This window comes from Tenrec ecaudatus, chromosome 6 (assembly GCF_050624435.1).
Source record: "Tenrec ecaudatus isolate mTenEca1 chromosome 6, mTenEca1.hap1, whole genome shotgun sequence".
Taxonomy (NCBI): domain Eukaryota; kingdom Metazoa; phylum Chordata; class Mammalia; order Afrosoricida; family Tenrecidae; genus Tenrec; species Tenrec ecaudatus.
The window spans coordinates 21141635-21156583 of record NC_134535.1 but is presented as its reverse complement, the minus strand read 5'-3'; the positions used below and the strand labels follow the sequence as shown (position 1 = coordinate 21156583).

General features: G+C 49.7%; 1 protein-coding gene across 2 annotated transcripts in view; it reads right to left on the bottom strand.

Moving 5' to 3' along the window:
- Positions 1-14949, bottom strand: part of ALDH1L2 (aldehyde dehydrogenase 1 family member L2) — a 73986-nt gene that overhangs the window by 42966 nt on the left and 16071 nt on the right. Inside the window, exons 3-9 of one of the 2 annotated variants that reach the window (XM_075551053.1) lie at positions 10743-10836; positions 8137-8302; positions 5589-5690; positions 5125-5214; positions 3133-3267; positions 2451-2576; positions 1851-1942 (exon numbers count right to left, since the gene is read on the bottom strand). In XM_075551053.1, the coding sequence (XP_075407168.1) occupies positions 1851-1942; positions 2451-2576; positions 3133-3267; positions 5125-5214; positions 5589-5690; positions 8137-8302; positions 10743-10836 (805 nt within the window). Of the gene's footprint in view, positions 1-1850; positions 1943-2450; positions 2577-3132; positions 3268-5124; positions 5215-5588; positions 5691-8136; positions 8303-10601; positions 10837-14949 lie in introns of both variants that reach the window. The other variant, XM_075551052.1, reaches the window with a different exon arrangement.

The window sequence follows — 14949 nt, the reverse complement described above, 5'->3', positions numbered from 1 at the left end:
TCTCTTGCTCCACGCATGTGTGACTTCTTTGTTTCCGTGAATGAAGAGGGACATGAAAGGACAGCAATTGGCATCATAGAAGAGGTGAAGAAAAAAAACGAGGGAGGTGCTGTCAGCCAGCCAAACAGATAAGTTTGAAAAATGTTTCCAAGAATGGAACTACAGCTTTGACAAATGTATTAAGTGTAATGGAGGGAACTCTGAAGGTGATAAGGTTGTTTTGTTTAAAAAAATTAAACAGATAGCTTTGGGGTAAACACCCATTTGGGGGGTCCCCTCCCATATGATGTAATGAAGAACGCCATGGTGTGAGTCAGGTGCACCTGCGTCCTCAAAGCCACATCCTTGTTCTTCAACACTCTAAAGAGGCCTTGTGCAGCAGATTCACCTAATGCAGTCCATCTCACTCTTTAGTTGGGTACATTTCTGGTAACTTATGAGTCACAGCTGAGAAAGCTGTCTTTTCAGGAACCAAAACTCCTGATTAAAAAAATTTTTTTTCACATATTACTTGTTGCTGAGACAATTGCTTTCAGTGGCTGGAACAAAAGCTTCAGGGCCGCAGAGACCCAGTCTTGTTCATGACTCGAGTGCCCATGATGAGTCCAGTTCCTGACATCTGTGGTGGTCTGTCACTTTTGTGGATGCGTAGATGGAAGGTCGCCAGGAACGCTCCCTTGGGTGGCAGGCAAGATGTCAAGAGGAGGAAGGTCCTTTCCCTTATTTCAACAGTGAGAGGCATTGGTGTGGCCTTCTCTTCTCTGCTTGGGATCAATCTCCCTTAACTTACATTCTGTGCCCCTCCCCCTTACCACCAAGGGATTCTCAGCTCCTGGCTATTTCCCAGCTAAGTCATTATCCCAGCTGCTCCAAGGAATGAGACACCTCTGGGAGATTCTGTACTGCTTCCCATATCAGTCACCCATCAAGCTGATTCCAACTCACGGCCCCCCCTTGTGTCAGAGTAGAACAGTGCACTCTAGGGTATTCAAAGGTGTGTTTCCCCACCCTCCACCCCCTGAAGTAACTGCCAGGTCTTTTTTTGTGGTACCTCAGAGTGGATTCAAAATGCCAACCTTTCAGATAGCAGCTGAGCCTATTAGTTCTTTGTACTACCCAGGAACTCCAGCTTTTTACCTTGCTATGAACTCTGTACAGAAATTCTGACCAGAGGGTTTCCTTTCTATTGCAAGCAGTAGCCTGATGACCTTCTTTTTTTTGGCTCTGTCTTGTGGGTAATTTAGGAGCCCTGGTGGCATAGTGTGCTAATGGTTAGGCTGCTAACCACAAGGTCAGCAGTTCGAAACCACCAGCTGCTCTGTGGGAGAAAACTTTCTACTCCCATAAAGAGTTTCCATCTCAGAAACCCACAGAGGCGAAAAGTTCTCCTCTGTCCTCCAGGGTCACCGAATCAGTATTGATTTGAAGGTGGTGGGTGGGGTTTGGGGTTCTGGTCTGGGTCATTTGGAGGGAGGATGGGAGGGAAGGAGAAAGTATAACCCACATCGGTCATCCTGGATCAGACTGCACGGGGCATTCTCTGATCGCGCATCTCCCTTCAGCACGCCCCAATTCTAATGTCCTCTTGGAAGAAACGCCAGCTAAGAAATGGCAGGACACATTTCCAAGAGGGAAAAGAAATGAGAGGGCTAGGTTTTCTGAGTGAACTGGTGAACTGGGGATACGAACCAACTCTTGGTCAGCAGACAAGGGTGCGGGGTCGGGGAGGTGGGGCTGTTTAGAAAAGAGAAATGTCGCAGAGAGGTTATGAGTAGGACCCGTGGTAACGCTCAGAACAAACGCTCTGGATGGAGGGGAGCTAGTGAAGAGATGTAAGCCTCTGGTTTTACCTGGCGACATCCATCGACCCGCCTCCGGACTTGAAGAAGTCTGTTGAGTTTTCAATAACAGGGATGTTGCTCAAGATTCCAGCCCAGATGGCCTAGGCAACAAGGGAGACTTTGATGAGGGGAATCCAGGTAGCGCAAACACAGTGGCAGAGCAGCCTTCTGCTTGCAGACACGGCCGACTACATTTCCCAGCATCCCTTCGGGTAGAGCAGTCACGTGGCTTCCCGCTAGCCAATCAGGCGTGGCCTTGGGGAAGCTCCCTCCTCCCCCCAGTTCTTTGGTCCTTTTCCCTCTTTCTGGGCTCCCTGGGGTGGGAATGACCTCCGCCAGGGTAACCTGGCGGGGAGAAGAGGCGCCTGAAAGACTCCAACACTAACCTCCAAGGTCCAGTCGAGAGCTGACTTGGAGTATTTACGAGACACAAATTTGCCTATACTGTGATTGAGCCATTTAGATTTGGGGGTTAATTCCCTCATACAAAAAAAAGTTCTGCCCCCAGTACTTTGAGGATGGACGGTGCCAGTTACGCATGAGCGTCAGTCTTCCGGGCAAGAGGAACATGAAGGGACCGTCAGTCCAGACGACGCGCCTCACGCTCACCTTGATGGTCTCCGCCACCTTCATTTCTTCCGCTGTCAGTTCTACCACCGCCTTCTCTCCCGCTGAGAAGTACTGGGAGGCGGGGATCATCTTCCCATCTTCAAACTGGAGATTTCTCACCATCAGCTGCAAAACAGCAAGCAGGCAGGCTTCGGATGGGGACCGCCAGAAGGCGAGGTCACTGGGAGAAGTAGTGTAAATACTGGGGACACTACTGTGTAGGAAAGCTCACTCACTCCCAACGACTGCCCTCTGACTCATAGCGACCCTACAGGGCACTGTAGAACTTTCCCTGTGGGTTTCTGAGAATGTAACTCTTTATGGGAGTAGAAAGCCTCATCTTCCACAGAAGGGCTGGCGGTTTGGAACTGCTGTCTTTGTGATTGGCAGCCCACTGTGTAACCGCTACCCAGGTTCCCAGTAGCTGAGAAGATTTTAATCCCTGGCTCTCAGCTGAATCCCATGTTCTTTCTCCTTGTTACACAGTGGACTGTGCTGGCCCTTGGGGCCTGTACTAAGCAGTTGGAGCTCCTGGTCCTCAGGACACCAGGAGTCAGCTCATCCGTAGAGGACAATGGGGCCCAGACAGTTGATAGTGCTCGCACTCACAGTAGCCGCTGGTTCTCTCGATAGAAGGAAAGCCAGAACATTCTCTTAGAGGGGGGCCACACCAAACACTCACTGCTTTTCCATCGTTACCAAAAAGAACAAGTCCTTTTTTGGTAACGAGCCCAGGCTTCTTGGCACCTCTCAGTTCCAGGGGTTCTCCGGTGGGCACGGCACTATTCAGCAAGGTCGAGCCATAGAAAGTGACCATCTGATAGAGAGAGCAAGCCCAGATTATGAAATCAGGGGGTGAAGACGACCCCCCTTCCCTGTAAACAACCCAGTCGAGGAGACTGAATCTAGAAGGATCATCTACAATGAAATCAGGACGCCCCGCAGTTGTGAGGCTGTATGAGCATTGGCAGAAATGACACTGCAATGCACGCCTGAGGAGCTTGGAAAATATCCCACGTTCCGAGGGACCTGTAGCTACATTTCCTGATTATTCACATGTATACAAATGGGATTGAAAAGCTCTCACAGACTTTACCTACCTGTAGCCTAAGGGTAGGGGCCGGAAGGAATAGGGGCACTGGAGGTCCTGGGGAGTGGGACAGCTGCAGAGCAGTCAAGAGACTTTTACAAAACACCTGATAAACACCTGATGGGGAAGTACAAGGTGCTGCATGAGTCAGCTCAAGGAAACAGGACCAGTCTGTAGAACCAAGAAAGCTTGCCCTTGATGGAATCTAGTATTACAATTATGATTCGACTATCTTTCCTCTCACACTGTAACCACTAACATTGGCGGGTCACATCATCTGTGCCAGGAACTAAGTACCTAAATTCCCGACTACGTCTGAACCTTGGCTCTTCACAACAGCTCGTGACCTAAAAGGAAGGCGCTGACATCAGGGTAACTTGAGTCAGAAATGACTTAATGGATGGAGGTCAGCCCAATCTGGCTGCCTGACCTGTCGCCCACGATTGCCAGCGTTGCTTCCTCTGATCTGTCATGGCTGAGTAGGTGTCCCCTTCCTCCCACTCTGCTCCCAGTGTGTCAGGACGACCTTCCCGGACAGAAGGAGGCCTGTCGCTGAGCCCTCTGACTAGAACCTTTAAGCAAGCTCTCAAGAATTGACTCAATGGCAATGACTTTGGCGTTTCTTCTTTTTTATCATTCATCCCGTTTTCAAACGAAGACAGCAAAAACACCCATGGTTGAGGCTCCTACCCAAGGCTGTACAGAAAATGGTGGTGGAGCCCGAATCGTAACAGCAACACTGTCTTCCAAGCCCAGGCGCTTAACCACCAGGCTACCCATCCTGTCTCAGACATTCATTGTGCTCACCCATTGTGATTGGAACCCAGTGCACACCAGGAACCATGTTTGGACACTGAGTCTATGAAGACAATACCATGAAGCCATCGCCCTGGAGGCAGAGGAAGGGGCTGGGGCTGGGGGACAGGCACATACACAGAGACCTGCACAGTATACCATATTCAGTCAGTTTCCTCAGGGGCAAGGCAGGGCGTGGTTGGAACAAGGAAGAGGGACACTCAACTCTTATCAGACTAGACTGGTGAGGAGGTCAGGAGACTTCCTAGAAGAGGTAAGCCCTGAGAAGCTAAGCTGAACCCAGACATGCTCTTGCTCCTGCCCAGCACCCCTGCTTCGACTCTCTTTACCCCCCACCTCAGTCCTGAGGCTCTGGCTTCACTGAGTCTGGCCCAGGCCTGACGGGCCCCCACCTCTGGGCCCTCTGCGGTACAGCATCTCCTGCACCTTTGTGTCTCCCTCTCCACCTGGCTGACTCGTCCCAGCATGTAAGCACCGAAATCAGCACTTAGAGGAAGCAACCATCGCCTTTATCTGCCTGCCTGCGGAGTGTGGTTCAATTCTAAAGCGGGGCTCCTGAGGAACAGAGGCTGTGGCCAGTGTCAGCCTCCCGGTCAGTGGTCAACAGCAGTTAAGTGTGAGGTACTTTGTCCTCTTCATGGCTCACCGCTGATCTTTTCTCTAGGACCCCAGGCCCTCCTCATCCCCCAGGAAGGCTCCAGGGCAGCCTTGGCTTTTATGATGTTCACTGGGAACCCACCACAACCTAAGTGTGGCGTTAATACACACCTGTCCGTTGATCTCTGCCCAGGCTCCAGGGACTTTATCGTGGCCTCGGATCCAGTTATGTAAAACTTCGGCCGGCTGATCCCACGAAATCTGGAAACGCACAAGACACAGACTGAGAGAGAACTGCCGAGGCTGAGTGGAAAAGGCAAAAGAAACGTTTCTGGCCCCCAGGGAGCAGAAGTGAGTCAAAGGGGCCTAGCTTGGAGATCTGCCCTCAGAGTGGAGATGATCCACAGGGAATGACATATAGCTAGAAAGATAGGAAACTCTGGTGGCGTAGTGTTCATATGTTTGGGCTATAATCTGCATGGTTGGCAGTTCAAAACCAGCAGCAGTCCCTCGGGAGACAGACAAGACTGGCTAAACAATTACAGTCTCGGGAATGTCACTTTGGGTCATCCCTGACTCGATGGCTGCACGTGAGAAAGCGATGGGGTTTGAGGGGAGTGAGTTGACAGAAATACCTCAGCATTTTCCTTCTTCTGGATACCTTCATACGTTGCCCCTTCTTCGGGCTGGGGGACCCGAGGCGCTTTGCCGTCAGCTATGAGTTGGACCGCTTCTACCTAAAGCCAGAAACATCACCTGTGTTACGGTCCAATGATCAGCCATGACTTAGTCTGTTTACCTGAAGTCCCTGCTTGACAGAATGATATGATGATTTCTGAATCTGTTCAGAGTCAGATTATGCTGGGAAGTTCCATTTCTTCAGGCGCATCTACGTGCCAGGTCCTTTCTCTGAAAAAGATTATCCCTTGCAAACATCACACTGGTTCTGCAAGATCCATGTGCTTATTCTTACTTTACAGACAAGGCCACCGGGGCCTAGCAAAGGGAAGCAGCTAGCTCGGAACACAGAGAGCCCTTTGTCAGGCGTCGGAGGCAGGACTTGAATTCAAGCCTGTCTGCCTACAATAGCCTGCCCGCTGTCTTCCGTAAATGACTCTCCTGTTGTCATGAGCTTCACCCTTCTTTTGGTGCTTCCATGGAAATGTCTAGAATATAGATGTAAAAGGCATCACCGGGGGGGTTAAACCCAAAGCACCCAAGTTAAAATCCATCCAGGAGATTGATTGCTTTGGGTGGGTGGCCTTCATTCTCTTCCGGGCCGTACCGGTGTCTGCCTTGAGCCGACCCACCCTCCCCTTCATCACAGCGAGGTCAGTGTCAGCCGAATCCACACTGCCCTCTACCAACTGGTGACCAACCTACTGGTGAGCACAGAGAGGGAGCCACCTGGGAACGGAACCTTCTGCCAACCCCAGGCTGGCCTGCCATGGTTTAATCCTGATTGTGATGCCCATTGCTCCTTCTGGGCAGTACCCCACTCATGCCATTTGATTTCCACCACCACTCCACACATGAGGCAATGTTGTCCACGAAGACACCAAGGTTAAGGGTGTAGTTACATTGGATGCCAGCTTGTGGTTGTGGGGCAGGGTAGGATGGGGGGAGTCCAACCTGTCAATCAAGCCTGAGGATGCCTTTTAATAAGAGAGACTTTGGGGACATCCCACCCCCATACCCCAGTCCCTTTGCTCTCCTCCAGGGATGGCCCCAAGTGGGTTGGCCAGTTCCTGGGAGCTGTCGCTCACCAAACTTAAATCTGTGTGATGCAACATCCCCAGCCTGTGACCTCCCTGTGTCCACTTCACCTTCCTGTGTCATCACCCTGCAGCCACCTGGCGTGGGACCCCTGGACTTGAGTTGGACTGGGCGGGGATGCCTTCTTGATATGAATTACTTCTTGATATGAAGTTCTTTCTTACCCATAAATGAGTGTTGCTGGTTCCGTTTCTCTAAACCACCACCGTGTTATTAAGTTCTACGATCTATTTTCCTAAGACAAATGGATGGCAAAATGAGGATTTTAAACCAGGCCCTTCTGACTCCAAAGCCCTGTGTTTTGGAGTCCTCAGATGATGTTCTCCTGCTTCCTAAATAAACACCTGCTACCTTCGATTCATCGCTCTATCCGCCTCCGCGCTGGAGCTTCCACGTGAACCAAATTCTCAGAAACATCCAACGGGGACAAAACCATCTGCTGGCTCTTTCGATATGCTTTAGGGGTTAGTAATTTCACTTGGTGGAGCACATACTTGGGGCTTTTCAACCAGGACACACCTGAATGCATTAAGAAACAGCAGGCTTTTCATAGACATCGGAATCATACGGCTCTAGCAAAATTCCTTTCCCTTTTCTGTTTTACAGGCGTAATTTTTTTTTTTAGTTCTCTGCCAAAAGGGAAGGAATCGGAATCACAAATTCACACTGTGGTAAAAATGAATAGGAAACAATGATTTCTGCTATGCCGTCACTAATGTTTTTAAGCCTGACTTTGTTCATATAAATCAGATCCCGACAGGCAGCCCTGAGCATCCAGGGTATTATTTTAGAGCACGGTAAACACAGAAAAGGAAATTGAAAAATAAACTTTAAATGTACAAATGAATATTTTAAAATCGCCTCTTTTTACATGACGTGCATCTAGCGCAATTTCTGCAGAGTTGTTTACAGTTTTGCTGCTATCCCTATGGCTTTCAGAGGCTTCTCCCTCTGCAGTGGGCAGCCTGCTCCTTCTTGCAGTCTGTCCTTAGTCTAGAGGCTCTGCTGAAACCTGTTTGCTCTGGGTGACTGCTGGTGTTTGAAATGACCGTGACATAGCTCTCAGCGATGCAGCAACACACAAGCCGCCACATTACGACACACGGACCGACCAATGGTCTACCACCGGCCATTATTGATAGGGCTGGACATTCAAGTACATGAAACAAAGACAAAAACCGGGAGCTGCTTCATTCCCATGTCTTTGCCCTCGGAGAAAGACATTTTGGAAAGTCCCAGTTTCTACTCTAAATATGGGATCGTCCTGCGGGCAGAAATAAAACCTCATGCTGTCTTTCAGCTTGATATTTCCAGTGAAAATGCATATGGGCCACTTCTCCACAGACAAGGCATATTTACGAAACTTCTAAGGCTTGCTAAATTCTTGATGGGTGTCAACATACTGACCATGGCCTTGATTCCCTCAGGGAAAAGAAACCGATTATAAAGGGTGTCCACGGTGTCGTTGGGCTCCACGTCACACGACCTCTGAAGAAGGATGGGCCCTGTGTCTAAACCGTCATCAGCCCAGAAAATAGAAAACCCAGCTCGCTTATCGCCCATAATTAGGGTCCTGCGAAGAGAAAAAAAATTCCATTTAACATGACGGTGAGCCGAGAGACGAGTTGGTGATATTCAAATACCCGGGGGCTGCCAGGTGAAGCAGAACGTGAACACAGCCGCTGTGTGGCATCAACGTGGGGCCGGGAGATGGAGACGCTGAGCCCTGGCGCTCATCACCAGCAGTACTTAGTGCGACTTCCCCGTACACGTGCATACCTGCATTTCCCCGGCTAGCACATCGAAACACCATGTGCTCCATCGTGATTGGCTGCTGCTCCTGGATGCCCACATGCCAGCCCTCCCCTGCAGGACCAAGTGATCTAGTCCAGCGGGGTCCACTTCCCACCCTGTGCTCCACCTGGCACCGGACACAGATAACAGACGGTAACACCCAGCGGAGGGTCGTTGGTGCCACGTGGAGAGATGGGATTATTAATATGGGCATTGAAACGCAGGTATGAATCACCACCTGAAGGACTAGTGTTCGAATCCCCTCACACGTGTGTGCAAGCTGGACTGAGTAAGAAAGGCAACCCAAGAGCGGAGGCTTTTGAATTACGGTGTCCGTCAAGACGACCGCAAGTGCCTCAGAGGGGCGGGAGAGCAGATTTGCTCGGAAGAAGCAAGCGTGGCGAGGCTTCGTCCCCTAAGCTTTGGAGAGGCTAGTGTCTGGAGAAGGGCGCCGGGCTGGGCAGAGTGGAGGGTGAGCAAAATCAAAGGCGGCCCTCAATGAGATGCAGTGGCAGCCACAATGGGGTCAAACATCACCACGGGGGGAGGGGGACAGCGCAGGAGCGGCGGGGTTTCCTTCTGCTGTGCACGGGGCTCTCAGGGACCGAGCCATCCAACAACAGTGCATTCAGGTATGAGCTAGTTAGCCCCAGAATTCGCTCCATGTAGGCCCTCCTTCACGGTTTAAGATTGTTCATTAATTTTACTATTTGATCGTGTGCTCTGTTAAGTGTAGCTTAAGAGAAAATACCAGCTGCAAAAAAGCTTCTACTTGGAAACAGTGAGCTGAAAATAAGGCACACATGAAAAGGTCTATCAGCGAACAGGCTGCCTGCCACACAGACAGTATAAAGGGGAGTCAACCACACCCAGCTCTCCATGACTCATATTTCACTGAGCTATCCATTAGGTTAAGACAGCAAGGGATGAATGAATTAATTAATTAACTCTTTTCAGAAATACTGAGAAACTAATTGGCATTGTGTCATCAGGAGCCTTGAAGCAATTTACTCTGACTCAATGATTCCATCTGCGAGAATAATGGGAAATGGGAAACATAGAGATTTAAATGCATAGATATTCATGGCAGTATTAGTCACAAGAGCAAAGAGGAAATCAATTCATATAATAACATTCTCAATATGATGCCATCTTTTTACAAATCCCACTTCAACCAAATATGGATGTTCTGCTTTTTCAACAGCTTGGCACTGGGTGCAATGTGGCCAGGAGACCTGTAGTATCCCAATAGGACTGGGCACCTACAGGGGTGTTTTCAACCCCTTCGTGGGCATGTGAAAGTTGGACACTGAGTAAAGAAGATCGAAGGAGAATCGATGCATTTGAATGCCAGTGCTGGCAAAGAATATTGAACGCGCCCGCAGGTCACCAGAAGGACAAACAAATCTGTCTGGGAAGAAGGACAGCCAGAATGTTCCCCAGAAGCAAAGATGGTGGCACTGTGAGCAGGGCCCAGGATCGGGCAATGTTTTGTTCAATGAGTCAGAACCGACTCAATGCCACCTGGCGACAACACAGCGGCTCAAGCACCGCTTTTGGTGTTAGGGAATAAAGCAATGAGAACGTTGAACACAGCCCCCTTCCCTCGAGGAGCTCAAAGTTAAATAGGGGAAGCGAGACCACGGAGAAGGTAATTTCTGGTAACTCTGCTTTTCTCAAACTGAAGTGTATTTGAGATGCTCTGTGCACAGTGGTCAGTGAAGTTTGGGCAACTGTGTACTCGAACCACCACATAGGAGAACAGAGGACACATCCAAAGAGCCCGAGAGGCTGCAGTAGAGAAGCCTTTCACAAAGCAAACTCGCCAGCGCACACAGCGTTGCTTTGCTCAATACCTAGTTCCGTTCAGTGGAACTGGCGCGTCACGGACTATTCTTGGAAAGTGCTATCCTGGCTCAGGAAGTACCTCTGAACTTCAGGAGAGTTCATATTACACTAGCAACCAGGGCCCCAGCACTGTTCAAGCCTATCTCTGTTCTTAATCATCTCGGTAAAAGCCAGGCAGATTATGAGCAACGAGACGGGGCCCATTCTCTCTGCCATTAAGGAAATCTCACCAGTTGATAGCAGAGGCCCCTCGGTGCCTGGGCAGGACGGACGGGTGATAAATGATGGAGCCGTGCTGTGGGGCATCAATGACCTCCATGGGGATGAACTGGGAGCAGAAGGGGAGCACGTTGAGCTCGGCGCCCACAGACCTGTAGGCCTCCGCCACCTCCTGGATGGTCTTGCCCTTGACTCTCCATCTGGGGAACTTGAACACAGGGGTTCCATCTTTGTCTGCGGCCAGAGCTGAGCAAGAAAGAGAAGATGATTGGCATTTTTTCAAGAATAGTCATTTGTAGTGAGGACTGTATAACTCTTTTCTTGAGGTGATAGGAACTACTGAGTTGTGTGATATGTGAATTAGATGCCAAAAAAACTGTTGGGGGGAAAAAAGTCATAATTTTGTATTGCCACGGATTCATGTGGAGTCTCTCGTGGGCCAAAGGGTAAATCCACTTGGTTTGAGTCTACCCAGAGGTGCCTCGGAAGAAAGCTCTGGTGCTTGACTTCTAGAAAAGCAGTCGCTGAGCGCTGTGAGGTGCGGTTCCTTCTTTTCTTTCTGCTCTGTCAATGCTGATTTTATTTCATTTTAAAAAATGTATTATCTCAATGAAAAAAGAAAGAATGTATAAAAGATAGCATGCCCACACACATCTAGTCACAAGGTCCAGCATATATTGAAAACTTCTGACATATTTTCTCTTCTACATTTAGCATTCTTTTTTTTAATTAAAAGATCATTGTACTGGGGGCTCTGACAGCTCTTATAACAATCCATACATCAATTGTATCAATCATATTTGTACATCTGTTGCCATCATTATTTTCTAAACCAGTGATTCCCAACCTTCCTAATGCCTTGACCCTTTAATACAGTTCCTCATGTTGTGGTGACCCCCCCCAACCATAAAATTACTTTTGTTGCTAATTCATAACTGTAATTTTGCTACTGTTATGAACCAGGCGACCTCTGTGAAAGGGTCATTCGACCCCCAAAGGGGTCTCGAACCACAGGTTGAGAACTGCTGTTCTTTCTTTTGAACCCTTGATATCAGCTCCCCCCTCCCCTCGTGACCCCTTGATAAATGATAAATTATTATTTTCATATCGTATACGTCTGTCTCTCTTCCCCCATGGTTTCTATTGCTCGTCCCCCATGCCCCCGGGGGTGGTGGTGGTGGTGGTGGTGTGTCGATCATTGTGATCAATTCTCCCTTCCTTCCTCTACCCTCCTGATATCGCTCCTCCCATTGTTGCTCCTGGATTCTGTGTCGTGAGCTCTTAGCTCTCATCTGTACCTGTGCACATGTTTGGGTCTAGCCCACAGTGTAAGGCAGGACTGGGGTCATGTAGAGGGGGTGAGGAAGCCGCTAGGACCCAGAGGAATGGAGTGTGTGTCATCAGTGGTATACTGGACGTGCAGTTCTGCTGTGGGGTTGCTGCCAGTCAGAAATGGCTCAGCAGCAATGGACTTTTTCAATGGATATACAGTATAATGTTACAGTTTCATGCGATAGAAATAAAACAGGATGCAGAAAGATTGAGATTCTGACCCAACCTTGACCTGTTCCTCTTTTATTGTGGCCACGTATTATTTTGTAATTTCAGCTGAAGCTTTGACTAGTTCTTTTTTTAAAAAATATTTTTATTGGGGCTCTTACCTCTCTTATCACAATCCATACATTCCTCCAATGTGTCAAACACATTTGCACATATGCCACCATCATCATTTTCAAAGCATTCTCTTCCCACTTGAGCCCCTGATATCAGCTCCCCTTTTCTTCTCCCTCCCTCACCTGCCCTCTCTCACGAACCCTTGAAAAGTTATATTTTTTCCATGTCTTAAATCGTCTTCCGCCGCCACTCAACCACTTTCCGTTATTTATCCCCCTGGGAGGGGGTTCCAGATTGATCCTTGTGATCTCTTCCCTTTTTCTCCCTCCACCTTCCCCTACTCATCCTGGAATCTCGCTGCTCTCCTTGTTGGCCCTGAGGGGTTTATCTATCCTGAATTCCCTGTGTTTCAGGCTCTTGCCTGTAGCAGTGTGCATGTTCTGGTCTAATCCAATTGTAAGGAAGAATTGAGGTCACAATAGTGGGGTGAAGGAAGCACCAAAGAACTAGAGGAAAGTTGTGTGTTTCATCAGTGCTATAGTGCACCCTGACTGGCTCATCTCTTCGCTGTGACCCATCTGTGAGGGTATGTTCAATTGTCTATAGATGGGCATTGGGTCTCCACTCCATGACCCTCCCCCATTCAGCTTGGGTATGGTTTTATTCTGGGTCTTAGATGCCTGGTACCTGATCCCATCAACACGTCATGATCACACAGGCTGGTGTGCTTCTTCCATGTGGGCTTTGTTGCTTCTGAGCTAGATGGCCGCTTGTTTATCTTCAAGCCTTTAAGACCCCTGACACTATATCTTTCAATAGCCGGGCACCGTCAGCCTTCTTCAGCACATTTGCTTATGTACCCATTTTGTCTTCAGCGACTGTGTCAGGAAGGCGAGTATCACAGAATGCTGGATGGTTAGAACAAAGTGTTCTTGTGTTAAGGGAGTACTTGAGTTGAGGCCTAATGTTCATCTGCTATCTTAGATATAAGTGCATAGTTCTATTCCATATATATATATGCATACATAGCTACATGCCTGTATTAGTTCTTTAGATCCGAAATGACACCTTCACTGTTAAAGGAGCCCTTTAAAGTACACAGCTTTTTTCTTTTTCTTTTTTTGGCAGCCAAATGTCAATACTTCACCCCCAAGTTAGACAGAGCCTCTGACTCAGAAAACCTCCAGCTCCTCTGCCTCCCCCATCTCTCAGGGGTGGTCCCTCTCCTCTCAAGGCAAATTACAGACCAGTAAACCTTTTCCCTGACAAACCAGCAGACACCTGGAAATGAAAGGAAGATGTTCCTAAACGGACTGAAGTGATCGGCACCATCAGAGTGCCCAGGCCCGGGCACTAGGCAATGCTTTATTTCTCAGAAGGACTCTGAAAGGAGGTGGGAAAGTCACAGGTCGATAATTCCACTGAAGTCCGTGCACGTGCCAGAGGCTGCCTGTGTCCCCTCATTTTTCTTTCAGCATTGCATCTCCCTTCATCCAGCGGAGTACATGGTCGTCCTGAGTAAACCTAGATTTCGCAGTAAATGGGTTAGAGCGGTGACCAAATCCAAGATTCCCTGTGTTGCGAGTTCTTATCTGTACCAGTGTACATGCTCTGGTCTAACCAGATGTGTAAGGTAGAATTGGGGTCACGATGGGGGCGGGGCATAAAAGAACTAGAGAAAGTTGTGTGTTTCGTCAGTGCCTGTGGATGGTTTTCTTCCTTGTCTCACGTTCATTTCTCAACAACACAATGGTTGCAAATCAGAACCACACGGCACTGTCGCTTCGAGGCCGCCATCTCCTCAATCCACCAAGCAGCCCCCACCATAACTGGTTACGACATGAAACCATTCTTTATGATCCCACTATGCCTGGAGCGTAGGTGCTCTGGTGGTGTAGTGAGTATGTTTTAGGTAGTTCGAAACCACTAGCAGCTCCTTGGGAGAAAGGAGGGCTTTCTGCTCCTGTGAACAGCTGCAGTTCCAGAAACCCACAGGGGGTCGCTATGAGTCAGCATTGACTTGATGGCAGTGAGATGCCTGGTGGTGTAGTGGTTATGCCATAGGCTATGATCCCAATGGTCAGTAGAAGAGGGAGGGATGGAGGGAGAGAGAGAGAGAGAAGGGGAGGGGAGGAGGGGAGGGGAGGGGAGGAGGGGAGGGGAGGGGAGGAGAGGAGAGGGGAGGAGAGGAGAGGAGAGAGGAGAGGAGGAGAGGAGAGAGGAGGGGAGGAAAGGGGAGGGGAGGATAGGAGAGGAGAGGGGAGGGGAGGAGAGGAGAGGAGAGAAGAGGGGAGGAGAGGGGAGGGGAGGAAAGGGGAGGGGAGGAGAGGAGAGGAGAGGGGAGGGGAGGAGAGGAGAGGAGAGAAGAGGGGAGGAGAGGGGAGGAGAGGAGAGAGGAGGGGAGGAGAGGGGAGGGGAGGAGAGGAGAGGAGAGGAGAGGGGAGGGGAGGGGAGGAGAGGAGAGAAGAGGGGAGGAGAGGGGAGGAGAGGAGAGAGGAGGGGAGGGGAGGAGAGGGGAGGGGAGGAGAGGAGAGGAGAGGAGAGGGGAGGGGAGGGGAGGAGAGGAGAGAAGAGGGGAGGAGAGGGGAGGAGAGGAGAGGAGAAGAGAGGAGAGGAGAGGGGAGGAGAGGGGAGGAGAGGAGAGGGGAGGGGAGGGGAGGAGAGGAGAGAAGAGGGGAGGAGAGGGGAGGAGAGGAGAGGAGAAGAGAGGAGAGGAGAGGAGAGGGGAGGAGAGGGGAGGAGAGG